The 17,290-nt window shown below is 44.8% G+C and overlaps 1 protein-coding gene across 1 annotated transcript; it reads left to right on the plus strand.

Moving 5' to 3' along the window:
• The first annotated feature begins 4,203 nt into the window (after window positions 1–4,203).
• Window positions 4,204–16,959, plus strand: LOC110509504 (glycine amidinotransferase, mitochondrial). The gene is made up of 9 exons (XM_036963960.1): window positions 4,204–4,357; window positions 5,719–5,940; window positions 6,204–6,399; window positions 6,567–6,757; window positions 11,021–11,158; window positions 14,008–14,172; window positions 14,683–14,746; window positions 14,929–15,045; window positions 15,386–16,959. The coding sequence occupies exons 1-9, from the start codon at window positions 4,289–4,291 to the stop codon at window positions 15,496–15,498; spliced, it is 1,275 nt and encodes a 424-aa protein (XP_036819855.1). The 5' UTR covers window positions 4,204–4,288; the 3' UTR covers window positions 15,499–16,959.
• Window positions 16,960–17,290: the final 331 nt, after the last annotated feature.

Genomic DNA, 17,290 nt, shown 5'->3' on the forward strand with positions numbered 1-17,290 from the left:
ATCTACTGTATGTATCTACTGTATGTATCTACTGTAGGTATTATACACTGTGTATCTACTGTATGTATTATACAGTATTATCTACTGTATGTATCTACTGTATGTATCTACTATATGTATCTACTGTATGTATCTACTGTATGTATCTACTGTATGTATTATACACTGTATGTATCTACTGTATGTATCTACTGTATGTATCTACTGTATGTATCTACAGTATGTATCTACTGTATGTATCTACTGTATGTATTATACAGTATTATCTACTGTATGTATCTACTGTATGTATCTACTATATGTATCTACTGTATGTATCTACTGTATGTATCTACTGTATGTATTATACAGTATGTATCTACAGTATGTATCTACTGTATGTATCTACAGTATGTATCTACTGTAGATATTATACACTGTGTATCTACTGTATGTATCTACTGTATGTATTATACAGTATTATCTACTGTATGTATCTACTGCATGTATTATACAGTATTATCTACAGTATGTATCTACTGTATGTATCTACTATATGTATCTACTGTATGTATCTACTGTATGTATCTACTGTATGTATCTACTGTATGTATCTACAGTATGTATCTACTGTATGTATCTACTGTATGTATCTACTGTATGTATTATACAGTATGTATCTACTGTATTATCTACAGTATGTATCTACTGTATTATCTACAGTATGTATCTACTGTATTATCTACAGTATGTATCTACTGTATTGTCTACAGTATGTATCTACAGTATGTATCTACTGTATTATCTACAGTATGTATCTACTCTTATGTATCTACTGTATGTATCTACACTATGTATCTACTGTATGTATCTACTGTATGTATCTACACTATGTATCTACTGTATGTATCTACAGTATGTATCTACTGTATGTATCTACTGTATGTATCTACTGTATGTATTATACAGTATTATCTACTGTATGTATCTACAGTATGTATCTACAGTATGTATCTACTGTATTATCTACAGTATGTATCTACTGTATTATCTACAGTATGTATCTACTGTATTATCTACAGTATGTATCTACTGTATGTATCTACTGTATGTATCTACTGTATGTATCTACTGTATGTATTATACAGTATTATCTACTGTATGTATCTACAGTATGTATCTACAGTATGTATCTACTGTATTATCTACAGTATGTATCTACTGTATTATCTACAGTATGTATCTACTGTATTATCTACAGTATGTATCTACTGTATTATCTACAGTATGTATCTACAGTATGTATCTACTGTATTATTTACAGTATGTATCTACTCTTATGTATCTACTGTATGTATCTACACTATGTATCTACTGTATGTATCTACACTATGTATCTACTGTATGTATCTACTGTATGTATCTACTGTATGTATCTACACTATGTATCTACTGTATGTATCTACTGTATGTATCGACAGTATGTATCTACAGTACGTATCTACTGTTGCAGTTTTGGCCTTGTACAATATTGCTCTTTAAATCTGACACAAATGCACAAGATATTGCAAATCCCAAATAACGTTCAGTAACATTCACCTTGAATATTATAGAATCATATGCTATCTTGCTGGAACTGTAAACTGCACTCATCCATAACCTCCTGTAGCCTGCATCATGTTATCACTAGTCCAGTGTCCCACCTCCTGTAGCCTGCATCATGTTATCACTAGTGCAGTGTCCCACCTCCTGTAGCCTGCATCATGTTATCACTAGTGCAGTGTCCCACCTCCTGTAGCCTGCATCATGTTATCGCTAGTGCAGTGTCCCACCTCCTGTAGCCTGCATCATGTTATCACTAGTGCAGTGTCCCACCTCCTGTAGCCTGCATCATGTTATCGCTAGTCCAGTGTCCCACCTCCTGTAGCCTGCATCATGTTATCACTAGTGCAGTGTCCCACCTCCTGTAGCCTGCATCATGTTATCACTAGTGCAGTGTCCCACCTCCTGTAGCCTGCATCATGTTATCACTAGTGCAGTGTCCCACCTCCTGTAGCCTGCATCATGTTATCACTAGTGCAGTGTCCCACCTCCTGTAGCCTGCATCATGTTATCACTAGTCCAGTGTCCCACCTCCTGTAGCCTGCATCATGTTATCACTAGTGCAGTGTCCCACCTCCTGTAGCCTGCATCATGTTATCACTAGTGCAGTGTCCCACCTCCTGCAGCCTGCATCATGTTATCACCAGTGCAGTGTCCCACCTCCTGTAGCCTGCATCATGTTATCACTAGTGCAGTGTCCCACCTCCTGTAGCCTGCATCATGTTATCACTAGTGCAGTGTCCCACCTCCTGTAGCCTGCATCATGTTATCGCTAGTGCAGTGTCCCACCTCCTGTAGCCTGCATCATGTTATCACTAGTGCAGTGTCCCACCTCCTGTAGCCTGCATCATGTTATCGCTAGTCCAGTGTCCCACCTCCTGTAGCCTGCATCATGTTATCACTAGTGCAGTGTCCCACCTCCTGTAGCCTGCATCATGTTATCACTAGTGCAGTGTCCCACCTCCTGTAGCCTGCATCATGTTATCACTAGTGCAGTGTCCCACCTCCTGTAGCCTGCATCATGTTATCACTAGTGCAGTGTCCCACCTCCTGTAGCCTGCATCATGTTATCACTAGTCCAGTGTCCCACCTCCTGTAGCCTGCATCATGTTATCACTAGTGCAGTGTCCCACCTCCTGTAGCCTGCATCATGTTATCACTAGTGCAGTGTCCCACCTCCTGCAGCCTGCATCATGTTATCACCAGTGCAGTGTCCCACCTCCTGTAGCCTGCATCATGTTATCACTAGTGCAGTGTCCCACCTCCTGTAGCCTGCATCATGTTATCACTAGTGCAGTGTCCCACCTCCTGTAGCCTGCATCATGTTATCACTAGTGCAGTGTCCCACCTCCTGTAGCCTGCATCATGATATCACTAGTGCAGTGTCCCACCTCCTGTAGCCTGCATCATGTTATCACTAGTGCAGTGTCCCACCTCCTGTAGCCTGCATCATGTTATCACTAGTGCAGTGTCCCACCTCCTGTAGCCTGCATCATGTTATCACTAGTGCAGTGTCCCACCTCCTGTAGCCTGCATCATGTTATCACTGGTGCAGTGTCCCACCTCCTGTAGCCTGCATCATGTTATCACTAGTGCAGTGTCCCACCTCCTGTAGCCTGCATCATGTTATCACTGGTGCAGTGTCCCACCTCCTGTAGCCAGCATCATGTTATCACTAGTGCAGTGTCCCACCTCCTGTAGCCTGCATCATGTTATCACTGGTGCAGTGTCCCACCTCCTGTAGCCTGCATCATGTTATCACTAGTGCAGTGTCCCACCTCCTGTAGCCTGCATCATGTTATCACTAGTGCAGTGTCCCACCTCCTGTAGCCTGCATCATGTTATCACTAGTGCAGTGTCCCACCTCCTGTAGCCTGCATCATGTTATCACTGGTGCAGTGTCCCACCTCCTGTAGCCTGCATCATGTTATAACTGGTGCAGTGTCCCACCTCCTGTAGCCTGCATCATGTTATCACTGGTGCAGTGTCCCACCTCCTGTAGCCTGCATCATGTTATCACTAGTGCAGTGTCCCACCTCCTGTAGCCTGCATCATGTTATCCCTAGTGCAGTGTCCCACCTCCTGTAGCCTGCATCATGTTATCCCTAGTGCAGTGTCCCACACGTGGCCTCTGTTCCATCAACATGTTCTAAATCACATAGTTGAGGTGATTTATTTTACAGTAAAACACGACGACATACAAATGCTAATCTGCCCTGTTTTGAAACATCATGCAATTATCTCAGAAATGTCTCAATCCCCTTTTTCAGGCAATAGGTTTAATAATCTCATCATTTAATAATGATATGCAAATGTTATTAAATTTGCTATTTTTTTTGGGGGGGGGGGGTTGCAGGCTTTCTGCAACGTTTCAGATGTGACTGAAAACCATGTATGAAACGGATCGGCCAGTTGCGTTACTTTCTTCCATTTGTGTGGGAGAGATTGGGTGTGCGACTGATAAGAATGTGCTGGCGTAAGGTGTAGAATTTCAGGGAACATTTTTCTCAGGTCACGTTGACTGGCCCCCCCACAACTTGTCCCGAAGCCTCTAGGCGCCCTGCGAGCGGATATAAAGAGGCATCAGAACGCGAAGGGTCTTCCATTCATTCTCAGAACTCCTGACATTCAGGTGGATCTTGTCCTGCCGCGAAGCCGCCCGCCGCTAGAATATCCCAAATAGCCATCACCATTATCAGGTCGGACAATGCTGCGAGTCAGGTGTCTCAGAGGAGGTAGCAGGGGGGCCGAGGCCGCCCATCTGATCGGATCTATGGTTGGTATTTAGTTCCTGTTTTTTGTTTATTCAGAAATGTACAAAATCATAAAATGTGGCGAGTCTCATGGAAAGCGCAGCTGCGGCAAACAGCTGTTGGCTGTCACTCAGAAAAGTGAACACATTTCATTTAATTTTTTTACAATTATAATATTATTTTTTATTAATTGAATTTGTTCTGATTACTTTGAACATTATTCTTTAGAATAAAATGAATAGGCTATTTTTTACACCTTCTTTTCACAGCAAAATACTCCATTAAATGTAGGCCTACCAATCAAAAAGCATGTCATTTTCTTTCATTCATTGATTTTGTCCGGACATAGGCGAGTTTTTGTTTCAAATAAAACGAATATAGCAGCATGTCTTGCGTTACTCAAGAATTTCGCATGCTGTTCTCTGGAATTGTGAATTAAGTCAATTCCATCTGCACGGAGTAGAACGCAAAAATTGCTACAGAAGTTAAAACATCAACCTATGTATTTATTGGAAGAGAACGTTTCTGCTTTATTTGGAAATGTGTAAGAGAGAGACGTGTGTCCGGCAGCAAATTTTTGCGCGTGAATGACAGTGGACAGCTGTTGCGGGCCCTCCCTGAACCCACTGACACGGAGAGCTGCGCATGCCCTCCCTGGCCCCTTGAAATCATACCTCCAACCGAGATAAGTGCGTTTATCAAGCGCACCTTGACTCAAAACCAATAGTCCATATCTAACACCGCTCCGTTAGGCTTGAACACCTTATATTGACCAATGGTTTTCCTTTTGGCCTTGTAATGCATCGGTCTTTGTGTAATGTCGAATGTGTATGATAAGGCTTACTGCAAGAGATTAAGCTAACAGGTTAGTCCTTGGTCGACTTATCTTTAATCATGTTTCGCTCAGACCTTGCGGGGCGCGAAACTGCGGTATGCCACTGGGTCACACAGCTGGCTCCGCAACGCAACATACATGATTACAGGGCCGTTCACAGGTTTACCATATAACATTATATTATAATCAAATTGATTAAGATGTTAACCTTCCAACAAATGTGGGTTTGTTTTATATATTTTTCCAATCAGTAGTTGAACTGAGGTGATTCTTCAAGTCCTGACCATGATAACTATGGTTTAAGGATTTTTTGGGGGAGGGGAAACAACTAACTTCCCACAATGCTGCACATTCTGCTATGGGGCAAAGATAAACATTTGCAGTTTTATAGCTAATATGATGCTATTGTACACATTTTGCCATGAGGCTGAGAGAAAATGTTTCAGTTTTACAGCTCATTTCCTGTCATTCTAAACATTACATGTAATGTGTGACCACACCGTGACATGTGAGCAGATGATACTGACGCAGCTGTTCATCTTCCCGCAGCTCGGCCGCGCCATGACTGGCTGGGTGCAGGGCGCGTTCCAGAGCTACTCGAGTTCCGCTGCTGCCGCGCAGCCGCAACGCGCCCTGGAGGAGAACGCTGTCACTGAGCCTGAGCGACAGGAGTGTCCTGTCTGCGCCTACAACGAATGGGACCCGCTCGAAGAGGTGATCGTAGGCCGCGCCGAGAACGCGCGCGTCCCTCCTTTCACAGTAGAGGTCAAGGTGAGGTCATCAAGTCAGGACTCACAATTATGTAGAACAAATCTACACTATGTTTAAACTAAGATGCAATGAACCATAAATATATAAATATATTATTATTGCATTGAGTTGATGCAAAATTAGCCTATTGCAAATAGCAACAGCTTCCTTGCCAAATACATTAAAATCTTTAATGGGACTCACCTGCTCAAATAAAATATGAATAATTCAAATAAATGAATGAACGAAGAACCCATATTGATGTATTCAACTTTTTTCAACAGGCTAACACATATGAGAAGCATTGGCCCTTCTACCAGAAGTATGGGGGCCAAAGCTTTCCTGAGGACCACTTGAAGAAAGCCGTTGCTGAGATTGAAGAAATGTGCAATATTCTCCGCATGGAGGGAGTTACAGTCCAGAGACCTGAACCCATGGACTGGTCCTTTGAGTACAACACTCCAGACTTCACCTCTACTGGTAGGCAGAGGGGAGCGCTACGGGATTGGTTGGTTAATTGATTGGTGGGTTGGTTGGTTCGGTTGGTTGGTTAATTGATTGTTTGATAGAAAATTCACCACCTGAGCATTGAGTAAAAAAACAACCTGTGTGTCTCTAGCATGTCTCCTCTCCTCTCCTCCACCCAGGCATGTATGCTGCCATGCCCAGAGACATCCTCATGGTAGTGGGGAATGAGATCATCGAGGCTCCCATGGCCTGGAGGTCCCGCTTCTTTGAGTACCGAGCCTACAGACCCCTCATCAAGGAGTACTTCAGAAAGGGTGCCAAGTGGACCACCCCCCCAAAACCCACCATGTCTGATGAGCTGTACGATCAGGTAGGTGCTAGATGACCCCCGAGAGGTGCTCTACTCACTGCAGATGTCACCCTGACCCCCGAGAGGTGCTCTACTCACTTCAGATGTCACCCTGACCCCCGAGAGGTGCTCTACTCACTGCAGTTGTCATCCTGACCCCCGAGAGGTGCTCTACTCACTTCAGAGTCTCTGTTCCTGCAGGGATCACATACTAGACATGCATTCACTGTTATGTAAAACCCCTTTGAGTAAAAGCTTCTACTATACGTGGCATAGATTACTCTGTTCTTTGGCCGTATCTCATATAGCATGCTATAAGTGACATATTACCCATGAGATTAGGCCCAAATTTAGTGTATTTGTATTACCCATGAGATTAGGCCCAAATTTAGTGTGTTTGTATTACTCATGAGATTTGGCCCAAGAACAGGGTGTGTATTTTACTCATGTGGCAAGGGGCCATTTAAAGATACACAGTTCATACATGATAACGTAATGGCTGTAGATAATCAACCCCCCTGCTCCAACCTATCAGTTTCTCTGACCTCTCCTTAAACTGAGACTCATAACTTAATGGCTGTAGATAATCAACCCCCCCTGCGCCAACCTGTCAGTTTCTCTGACCACTCCTTAAACTGAGACTCATAATTTATTAATGGATGTAGATAATCAACCCCCTGCTCCAACCTGTCAGTTTCTCTGACCTTTCCTTAAACTGAGACTCATAATTTATTAATGGATGTAGATAATCAACCCCCTGCTCCAACCTGTCAGTTTCTCTGACCCTCTCCTTAAACTGAGACTCATAACTTAAAGTCTGTAGATAATCAACCCCTCCACTCCAACCTGTCAGTTTCTCTGAGCTCTCCTTAAACTGAGACTCATAACTTAATGGCTGTAGATAATCAACCCCTCCACTCCAACTTGTCAGTTTCTCTGACCTCTCCTTAAACTGAGACTCATAACTTAATAGCTGTAGATAATAAACCCCTCCACTACAACCTGTCAGTTTCTCTGACCTCTCCTTAAACTGAGACTCATAACTTAATGGCTGTAGATAATCAACCCCTCCTCTCCAACCTGTCAGTTTCTCTGACCTCTCCTTAAACTGAGACTCATAACTTATTAATGGATGTAGATAATCAACCCCTCCACTCCAACCTGTCAGTTTCTCTGACCTCTCCTTAAACTGAGACTCATAACTTATTAATGGATGTAGATAATCAACCCCTCCACTCCAACCTGTCAGTTTCTCTGACCTCTCCTTAAACTGAGACTCATAACTTATTAATGGCTGTAGATAATCAACCGCCCTGCGCCAACCTGTCAGTTTCTCTGACCTCTCCTTAAACTGAGACTCATAACTTAATGGCTGTAGATAATCAACCCCCCTGCTCCAACCTGTCAGTTTCTCTGAGCTCTCCTTAAACTGAGACTCATAACTTAATGGCTGTAGATAATCAACCCCCCTGCGCCAACCTGTCAGTTTCTCTGAGCTCTCCTTAAACTGAGACTCATAACTTAATGGCTGTAGATAATCAACCCCCCTGCGCCAACCTGTCAGTTTCTCTGACCTCTCCTTTAACTGAGACTCATAACTTAATGGCTGTAGATAATCAACCCCTCCTCTCCAACCTGTCAGTTTCTCTGACCTCTCCTTAAACTGAGACTCAGCGACGTGACATTGCCACGAGCAGCAGGGTTGACCAAAGATATTTCTTATGAGTGTGATGCAAGAAGATGCACTCTCACAGAGTATCTGCACGGGCACACTTCACTCTGCTGCAGTGTGATGGTTGCAGCCTGCCAAAAACGGTGGAGAAGTTTAGCCTTGTGCTTCAACTCTCTGTTGCGGAAATCGTCCCGATACTGATGTTTACTTTGTTTATCACTGAGTCTACGTTTAAACCAGTCAGTCTCTGACCTCTGTCTGACCCCCCTCCCCACTCCAGGACTAACATGTCTCTCACTCTCTCTCTGCCCTGTCTGTCTCTCTAATCTGTCTCTCTCTCTGTCCCCCTTCCAGGACTAACCTGTCTGTCTCTCTCTCTGTCCCCACTCCAGGACTAACCTGTCTTTCTCTCTCTGCTCTGTCTGTCTCTATAATCTGTCTCTCTCTCTGCCCCCCCCCCCCCCCCCCCAGGACTAACCTGTCTGTCTCTCTAATCTGTCTCTCTCTTTGCCCCCTCCAGGACTAACCTGTCTGTCTCTCTAATCTGTCTCTCTCTCTGCCCCCCCAAGGACTAACCTGTCTGTCTCTCTAATCTGTCTCTCTCTCTGACCCCCTCCAGGACTAACCTGTCTCTCTCTCTAATCTGTCCCTCTCTCTGTCCCCCTCCAGGATTTACCTGTCTGTCTCTATAATCTGTCTCTCTCTCTGCCCCCCCCCCCCAGGACTAACCTGTCTGTCTCTCAAATCTGTCTCTCTCTCTCTGACCCCCTCCAGGACTAACCTGTCTCTCTCTCTCTCTCTGCCCTGTCTGTCTCTCTAATATGTCTCTCTCTCTGCCCCTCCAGGACTAACCTGTCTGTCTCTCTAATCTGTCTCTCTCTCTGCCCCCTCCAGGACTAACTTGTCTGTCTCTCTAATCTGTCTCTCTCTCTCTGCCCCCTCCAGCACTAACCTGTCTGTCTCTCTAATCTGTCTCTCTCTCTGCCCCCTCCAGCACTAACCTGTCTGTCTCTCTAATCTGTCTCTCTCCCTGCCCCCTCCAGAACTAACTTGTCTGTCTCTTTGCCCTGTCTGTCTCTCTGCCCCCTCCAGCAATAATCTGTCTGTCTCTCTAATCTGTCTCCTTCTCTGCCCCCTCCAGGACTAACCTGTCTGTCTCTCTAATCTGTCTCTCTCTTTGCCCCCTCCAGGACTAACCTGTCTGTCTCTCTAATCTGTCTCTCATTCTGACCCTCTCCAGGATTTACCTGTCTGTCTCTCTAATCTGTCTCTCTCCCTGCCCCCTCCAGGACTAATCTGTATTTCTCTCTGCCCCCTCCAGGACTAACCTGTCTGTCTCTCTAATCTGTCTCTCTCTCTCTGCCCCCTCCAGGACTAACCTGTCTGTCTCTCTAATCTGTCTCTCTCTCTGCCCCCTCCAGCACTAACCTGTCTGTCTCTCTAATCTGTCTCTCTCTGCCACCTCCAGGACTAACCTGTCTGTCTCTCTAATCTGTCTCTCTCTTTGCCCCCTCCAGGACTAACCTGTCTGTCTCTCTAATCTGTCTCTCTCTCTGCCCCCTCCAGGACTAACCTGTCTGTCTCTCTAATATGTCTCTCTCTCTGCCCCCTCCAGGACTAACCTGTCTGTCTCTCTAATCTGTCTCTCTCTCTGCCCCCTCCATGACTAACCTGTCTGTCTCTCTAATCTGTCTCTCTCTGCCCCCTCCAGGACTAACCAGTCTGTCTCTCTAATCTGTCTCTCTCTTTGCCCCCTCCAGGACTAACCTGTCTGTCTCTCTAATCTGTCTCTCTCTTTGCCCCCTCCAGGACTAACCTGTCTGTCTCTCTAATCTGTCTCTCTCTCTGCCCCCTCCAGCACTAACCTGTCTGTCTCTCTAATCTGTCTCTCTCTTTGCCCCCTCCAGGACTAACCTGTCTGCCTCTCTAATCTGTCTCTCTAATCTGTCTCTCTCTCTCTGCCCCCCCCCTCCAGGACTAACCTGTCTGTCTCTCTAATCTGTCTCTCTCTGCCCCCTCCAGGACTAACCAGTCTGTCTCTCTAATCTGTCTCTCTCTTTGCCCCCTCCAGGACTAACCTGTCTGTCTCTCTAATCTGTCTCTCTAATCTGTCTCTCTAATCTGTCTCTCTAATCTGTCTCTCTAATCTGTCCCTCTAATCTGTCTCTCTAATCTGTCTCTCTCTCTGCCCCCCTCTAGGACTAACCTGTCTGTCTCGCTAATCTGTCTCTCTAATCTGTCTCTCTAATCTGTCTGTCTCTCTGCCCCCCTCCAGGACTAACCTGTCTGTCTCTCTAATCTGTCTCTCTAATCGCTCTCTAATCTGTCTCTCTAATCTGTCTCTCTAATCTGTCTCTCTCTCTGCCCCCCTCTAGGACTAACCTGTCTGTCTCGCTAATCTGTCTCTCTAATCTGTCTGTCTAATCTGTCTGTCTCTCTGCCCCCCTCCAGGACTAACCTGTCTGTCTCTCTAATCTGTCTCTCTAATCGCTCTCTAATCTGTCTCTCTAATCTGTCTCTCTAATCTGTCTCTCTCTCTGCCCCCCTCCAGGACTAACCTGTCTGTCTCTCTAATCTGTCTCTCTAATCTGTCTCTCTCTTCCCCCCTCCAGGACTACCCTATCCGCACGGTGGAGGACAGACACAAGCTGGCTGCCCAGGGAAAGTTTGTCACCACCGAACACGAGCCGTGCTTCGACGCCGCTGACTTCATCAGAGCTGGCAGGGATCTGTTCGTCCAGAGGAGTCAGGTATGGAGGCCCCAATGCCACATATCTTTTATAGAGTCACACTGTGTTCACTCCTTAATCTAAAAAACAGTATGTGGACAGCCCTTCAAATTAGTGGATTTCAGCCACACCCGTTGCTGACAGGTGTATAAAATCGAGCACACAGTCATGCAATCTCCATAGACAAACATTGGCGGTAGACTGGTCATCCTGAAGAGGTCAGTGACTTTCAACGTGGCACCGTCATAGGATACCACCTTTCCAACAAGTCTGTTTGTAAAATTTATGCCCTGTTAGAGCTGCCCCGGGCAAATGTAAGTGCTGTTATTGTGAAGTGGAAACATGTAGGAGCAACAACGGCTCAGCCGCTAAGTGGTAGGCCATACAAGCTCACAGAACGTGACTACCGACTGCTGAAGTGCGTAGCAACACTCACTACCAAGTTCCAAACTGCCTCTGGAAGCAACGTCAGCACAATAACTGTTCGTCAGGAGCTTCATGAAATGGGTTTCCATGGCCGAGCAGCTGCACACAAGTCTAAGATCACCATGTGCAATGCCGAGCGTCAGGCTGGAGGATGTAAAGCTCGCCGCCATTGGACTCTGGAGCAGTGGAAACACATTCTCTGGAGTGATGAATGATGCTTCACCATCTGGCAGTCCGACGGACGAATTTGGGTTTGGTGGATGCCAGGTCAACACTACCTGCCCGAATGCATAATGCCAATTGTGAAGTTTGGTGGAGGAATAATGGTCTGGAGCTGTATTTCATGGTTCGACTCCTTTAGTTCCAGTGAAGGGAAATCTTAACGCTCCAGCATACAATGACATTCTAAACGATTCTGTGCAGTTTCGGGAAGGCCCTTTCCTGTTTCAGCATGACAATATCCCTGTGCACAAAGGAAGGCCCATACAGAAATGGTTTGTTGAGATCGGTGTGGAAGAACTTGACTGGCCTGCACAGAGCCCTGACCTCACCCCATTGAACACCTTTGGGATTGGAACACTGACTGCGAGCCAGGCCTAATCGCCCAACATCAGTGCCCGACCTCACTAATGCTCTTGTGGCTGAATGAAAGCAAGTCCCCTGCAGCAATGTTCCAACAACTAGTGGGAAGCCTTCCCAGAAGAGTGGAGGCTGTTATAGCAGCAATGTTCCAACATCTAGTGGAAAGCCTTCCCAGAAGAGTGGAGGCTGTTATAGCAGCAATGTTCCAACATCTAGTGGAAAGCCTTCCCAGAAGAGTGGAGGCTGTAATAGCAGCAATGTTCCAACATCTAGTGGAAAGCCTTCCCAGAAGAGTGGAGGCTGTTATAGCAGCAATGTTCCCACATCTAGTGGAAAGCCTTCCCAGAAGAGTGGAGGTTGTTATAGCAGCAATGTTCCAACATCTAGTGGAAAGCCTTCCTAGAAGAGTGGAGGCTGTTATAGCAGCAAAGGAGGGACCAACTCCATTTTAATGCCCATGGATTTGGAATGAGATGTTGGACGACCAGGTGTCGTTGATTTGGCCTTAACAGCGTAGCTACGGTTCACCTAATAAAGAGACAAAACAGTAATAGGGATGCAGAACTTGCCCCAACAGAAGCCCTACACTGCCTGGCTGCAATTACATCCCCAGTCTGGAGCAAAGAAGCCGACAGAACAGACAACTGGTGTACAGACGGATCCCTGGGTAACGGGGTCATGGGGTCACGGGGTCACGGAACACATTGAGTCCCTTTGAGGCTTTTTTTCTAGTTTGTCAATGACCGAGTTCAGAGCCACTAATTAACACAATTAGATACAGGCCTAGAGGCCTACGTACGGACCAGCTCTGTAGGACCACAGTGTTAACTAGTGAAGGTAATGAATTGGGTGTTCTGTAGGACCACAGTGTTAACTAGTGAAGGTAATGAATTGGGTGTTCTGTAGGACCACAGTGTTAACTAGTGAAGGTAATGAATTGGGTGTTCTGTAGGACCACAGTGTTAACTAGTGAAGGTAATGAATTGGGCGTTCTGTAGGACCACAGTGTTAACTAGTGAAGGTAATGAATTGGGTGTTCTGTAGGACCACAGTGTTAACTAGTGAAGGTAATGAATTGGGTGTTCTGTAGGACCACAGTGTTAACTAGTGAAGGTAATGAATTGGGTGTTCTGTAGGACCACAGTGTTAACTAGTGAAGGTAATGAATTGGGTGTTCTGTAGGACCACAGTGTTAACTAGTGAAGGTAATGAATTGGGTGTTCTGTAGGACCACAGTGTTAACTAGTGAAGGTAATGAATTGGGTGTTCTGTAGGACCACAGTGTTAACTAGTGAAGGTAATGAATTGGGTGTTCTGTAGGACCACAGTGTTAACTAGTGAAGGTAATGAATTGGGTGTTCTGTAGGACCACAGTGTTAACTAGTGAAGGTAATGAATTGGGTGTTCTGTAGGACCACAGTGTTAACTAGTGAAGGTAATGAATTGGGTGTTCTGTAGGACCACAGTGTTAACTAGTGAAGGTAATGAATTGGGTGTTCTGTAGGACCACAGTGTTAACTAGTGAAGGTAATGAATTGGGTGTTCTGTAGAACCACAGTGTTAACTAGTGAAGGTAATGAATTGGGTGCTCTGTAGAACCACAGTGTTAACTAGTGAAGGTAATGAATTGGGTGCTCTGTAGAACCACAGTGTTAACTAGTGAAGGTAATGAATTGGGTGCTCTGTAGGACCACAGTGCTAACTAGTGAAGGTAATGAATTGGGTACCAAATGGTGTATTATTATTAGTACTAGATATTACTAAGAAATGATTAGGTGTCATTTAAACACGTCATTCCTAAGTGAATAATGTGTAAACAATTTATTGTCGATTGATTCCAGTCGTTATTTCTCTATTTCCAGGTTACAAACTACATGGGGATTGAGTGGATGCGTCGCCATCTTGCCCCGGACTACAAGGTCCACATCATCTCATTCAAGGACCCCAACCCCATGCACATTGATGCCACCTTCAACATCATCGGGCCGGGACTGGTGCTGTCCAACCCTGATCGTCCCTGTCGTCAGGTCAGTCAGATGGAGAGAGAAAGAGAGAGGGGGGTGGGGGGGGATGGAGTGAAGAGAGAATGAGAGGAGAGAGACGGGGAGGAAGGGAGAGAGAGAGAGGAGAGAGAGAGAGGAGAGAGAGAGGGGTGGAGCGAGAGTGAGAGAGAGAGAGAGAGAGAGAGAGAGAGAGAGAGAGAGAGAGAGAGAGAGAGAGAGAGAGAGAGAGAGAGAGAGAGAGAGAGAGAGAGGAGAGAGAGGAGAGAGAGACGGGAGAGAGAGGGGTGGAGAGAGAGTGAGAGAGAGAGAGAGAGAGAGAGAGAGCGAGAGAGAGAGAGAGAGAGAGAGAGAGAGAGAGAGAGAGAGAGAGAGAGAGAGAGAGAGAGAGATTACCCTCCTGACCAGTTTGCCCTTTCCCCCTGTATATGCATTCCTGCAGTGCCCTCTGTTGGAGCGGTGCTGTAACTGATAAAACGTGACATGGGAACAGACCTCTCTGTCTGACCCACAGCATCTCTGATTTCTCTCCTTCAGGTGGAGATGTTTGAGAAGGCCGGCTGGACCGTGGTGAAGCCTCCAACCCCTCTGATTCCAGATGGTATGTTGTTGTTGTTGTTGTTGTTGTTGTTTGGGAATTCAATCAACAAAAGACAACACCATTTCTAGCACTTCCTTATTTGTTGATAGAAAACTCATACTCAACACTGTCGGTGTGGTCTTTTCATAGTGTGACGATATCCACGAGTGTCTGGTTAGTGAATCTACCTGTTCTCCCATCAGACCACCCTCTGTGGATGTCCTCTAAGTGGCTGTCCATGAATGTCTTGATGCTGGACCCCAAACGGGTCATGTGTGATGCCAACGAGCACACCATCCACAAGATGTTTGAGCACCTTGGTGAGTAGAAGATGACCTTCGTGTATGACCTATTCATTATAATCCCTATTTTATTCAACCATTTAGTTCTTGACCTTTTATCTTTATTTAGCGATTGATCGTTTTTATTTGTTTGCCTAAGTTAGTTCAGATAAAGTTCCAAGACAGACCTTTTGACAACTGCCATTCCTCTGGTTTTTCTGACTCCCTCCCTCCCTCCCTCCCTCCCTCCCTCCCTCCCTCCCTCACTCACTCACTCACTCCCTCACTCACTCACTCGCTCCCTCCATCCCTCGCTCCCTCCCTCCCTCCCTCCCTCCCTCCCTCCCTCCCTCCCTCCCTCCCTCCCTCCGTTCTCCAGGTATCAAGACCATCAAGGTGAACATCCGCCACGCCAACTCCCTGGGAGGAGGCTTCCACTGCTGGACTACCGACGTGCGTCGCCGTGGTTCCCTCGAGTCCTACTTCCACTAGCCGTGCCAGAAACAGACAGTTTTTATTGAGCTTAAGTAAGGTTAAAGTCCCAATCAACAATCTGCAGTTGATTTTTCAATCTCAAAAAATGAAAACCACGTGTTGATTTAAAGTAAACAGTTATGTGCATGACAGGGCCTTTTGCAAAAACGCTTGGTAATGAGTTCATTTTAACGCTCAACAACAACAAAAGTTTGTTTTTTTAAAACTTGATTTTTAGAGAGAAAAAAAAAGAGATAAGTAACTCAATATTTTCAATAAATACTGTATTTCTGGCTGGGCTATTGTGAAGCAACGTCGTACCATCTGAACGACTCCGAGTCACATCAAAAAAACGAGTCGTTTGTAAAGAGGACAGGGTAGGCTACTTTATGGGTATGATAACGATGACATCACACTTGGCTCTGTGTCTGAAATGGCACCCTATTCCCTATGTAGTGCACTTCTTTTGACCAGAGCCCTGAGTGAATGTTTGTTATACTACTTCCTTTTGAGAACTCAGAAACAAAAAGATCAACATTTATATCGATTATCAATTGATGCTGCCATATGTTTATTTTTTTTATACAATTTTTTTTCTATCTAAAAGAACGTGTCAAACCTGTTTTATAGTACATCATTATTATTAAACAATATGGGAGTTCTTATCTCAGGTATTTCTATTTTGTAAAAAAAAAAAAAAATGAGAAAAGAATGAATCAATTGAGGCAAATGTATACTATATTATACTATATATATATATATATATATATATGTGTATTTTATTTGGGTTCATACATTTTTCATTGTTTCCCCGAAATTAGCCTTTTAGATATTTTCTTAAAAGGAGAATGAGGTTCATATCAGATATTGTGATACCTTACAGACCTGGGTCAAATATCAAATACTTTCAAATACTTTCAAATACTTTCAAATACTTTCAAATACTGCACTTAATTTCAGTTTGGACCAGTAGAACATAACCAATGTAATATGGTCCCAGAAGTACAAACTCAAATACCTTCAAGTACATGTATTTTTTTTCAAAGTATTTTACATAAGTATTTTACACAATGTATTTGTCGCGGTCTGATACCTTATGCCTCTGCTGTCTTCTGCAATAGCAACAGAGCCAGATCTAGTTGTTTTCATTACACTGCTAAGCTGCTTCTATGTTTGCATGGTCAAATGACCAATAGGGTTCAGGAGGTCACTGGCTGTGTCCCAAAATGGCACCCTAATCCCTGTATAGTGCATAATGTAGTGTATTATATATGCAATAGGGTACCATTCGGGACACACAGTGTGTTTACGTCATTACAACCCTAGTTTACGTTCGTAGTAGTTTTTTTTCCTTGATGTAATGTACTCTTGGAGATCAAGTGTTTTGGATCTTGAACTGATATTCGATTGTTCCAAAGCATTGAGGCTCAAGGATGCAATATAAATGATTTAAAACATAAATAAATAAAACATTTTGGGATAAATATTTCATTATTATTACATTTTATATTATATAATTATTGTTATATTTCGTCTGTCTGTGTCTGTCTGTCTGTCTGTCTGTCTGTCTGTCTGTCTGCCTGCCTGTCTGTCTGTCTGTCTGTCTGTCTGTCTGTCTGCCTGCCTGCCTGCCTGCCTGTCTGTCTGTCTGTCTGTCTGTCTGTCTGTCTGTCTGTCTGCCTGCCTGCCTGCCTGCCTGCCTGTCTGTCTGTCTGTCTGTCTGTCTGTCTGTCTGTCTGTCTGTCTGTCTGTCTGTCTGTCTGTCTGCCTGCCTGCCTGCCTGCCTGTCTGTCTGTCTGTCTGTCTGTCT

The sequence above is a fragment of the Oncorhynchus mykiss genome, chromosome 26, assembly GCF_013265735.2.
Source record: "Oncorhynchus mykiss isolate Arlee chromosome 26, USDA_OmykA_1.1, whole genome shotgun sequence".
Taxonomy (NCBI): Eukaryota; Metazoa; Chordata; class Actinopteri; order Salmoniformes; family Salmonidae; genus Oncorhynchus; species Oncorhynchus mykiss.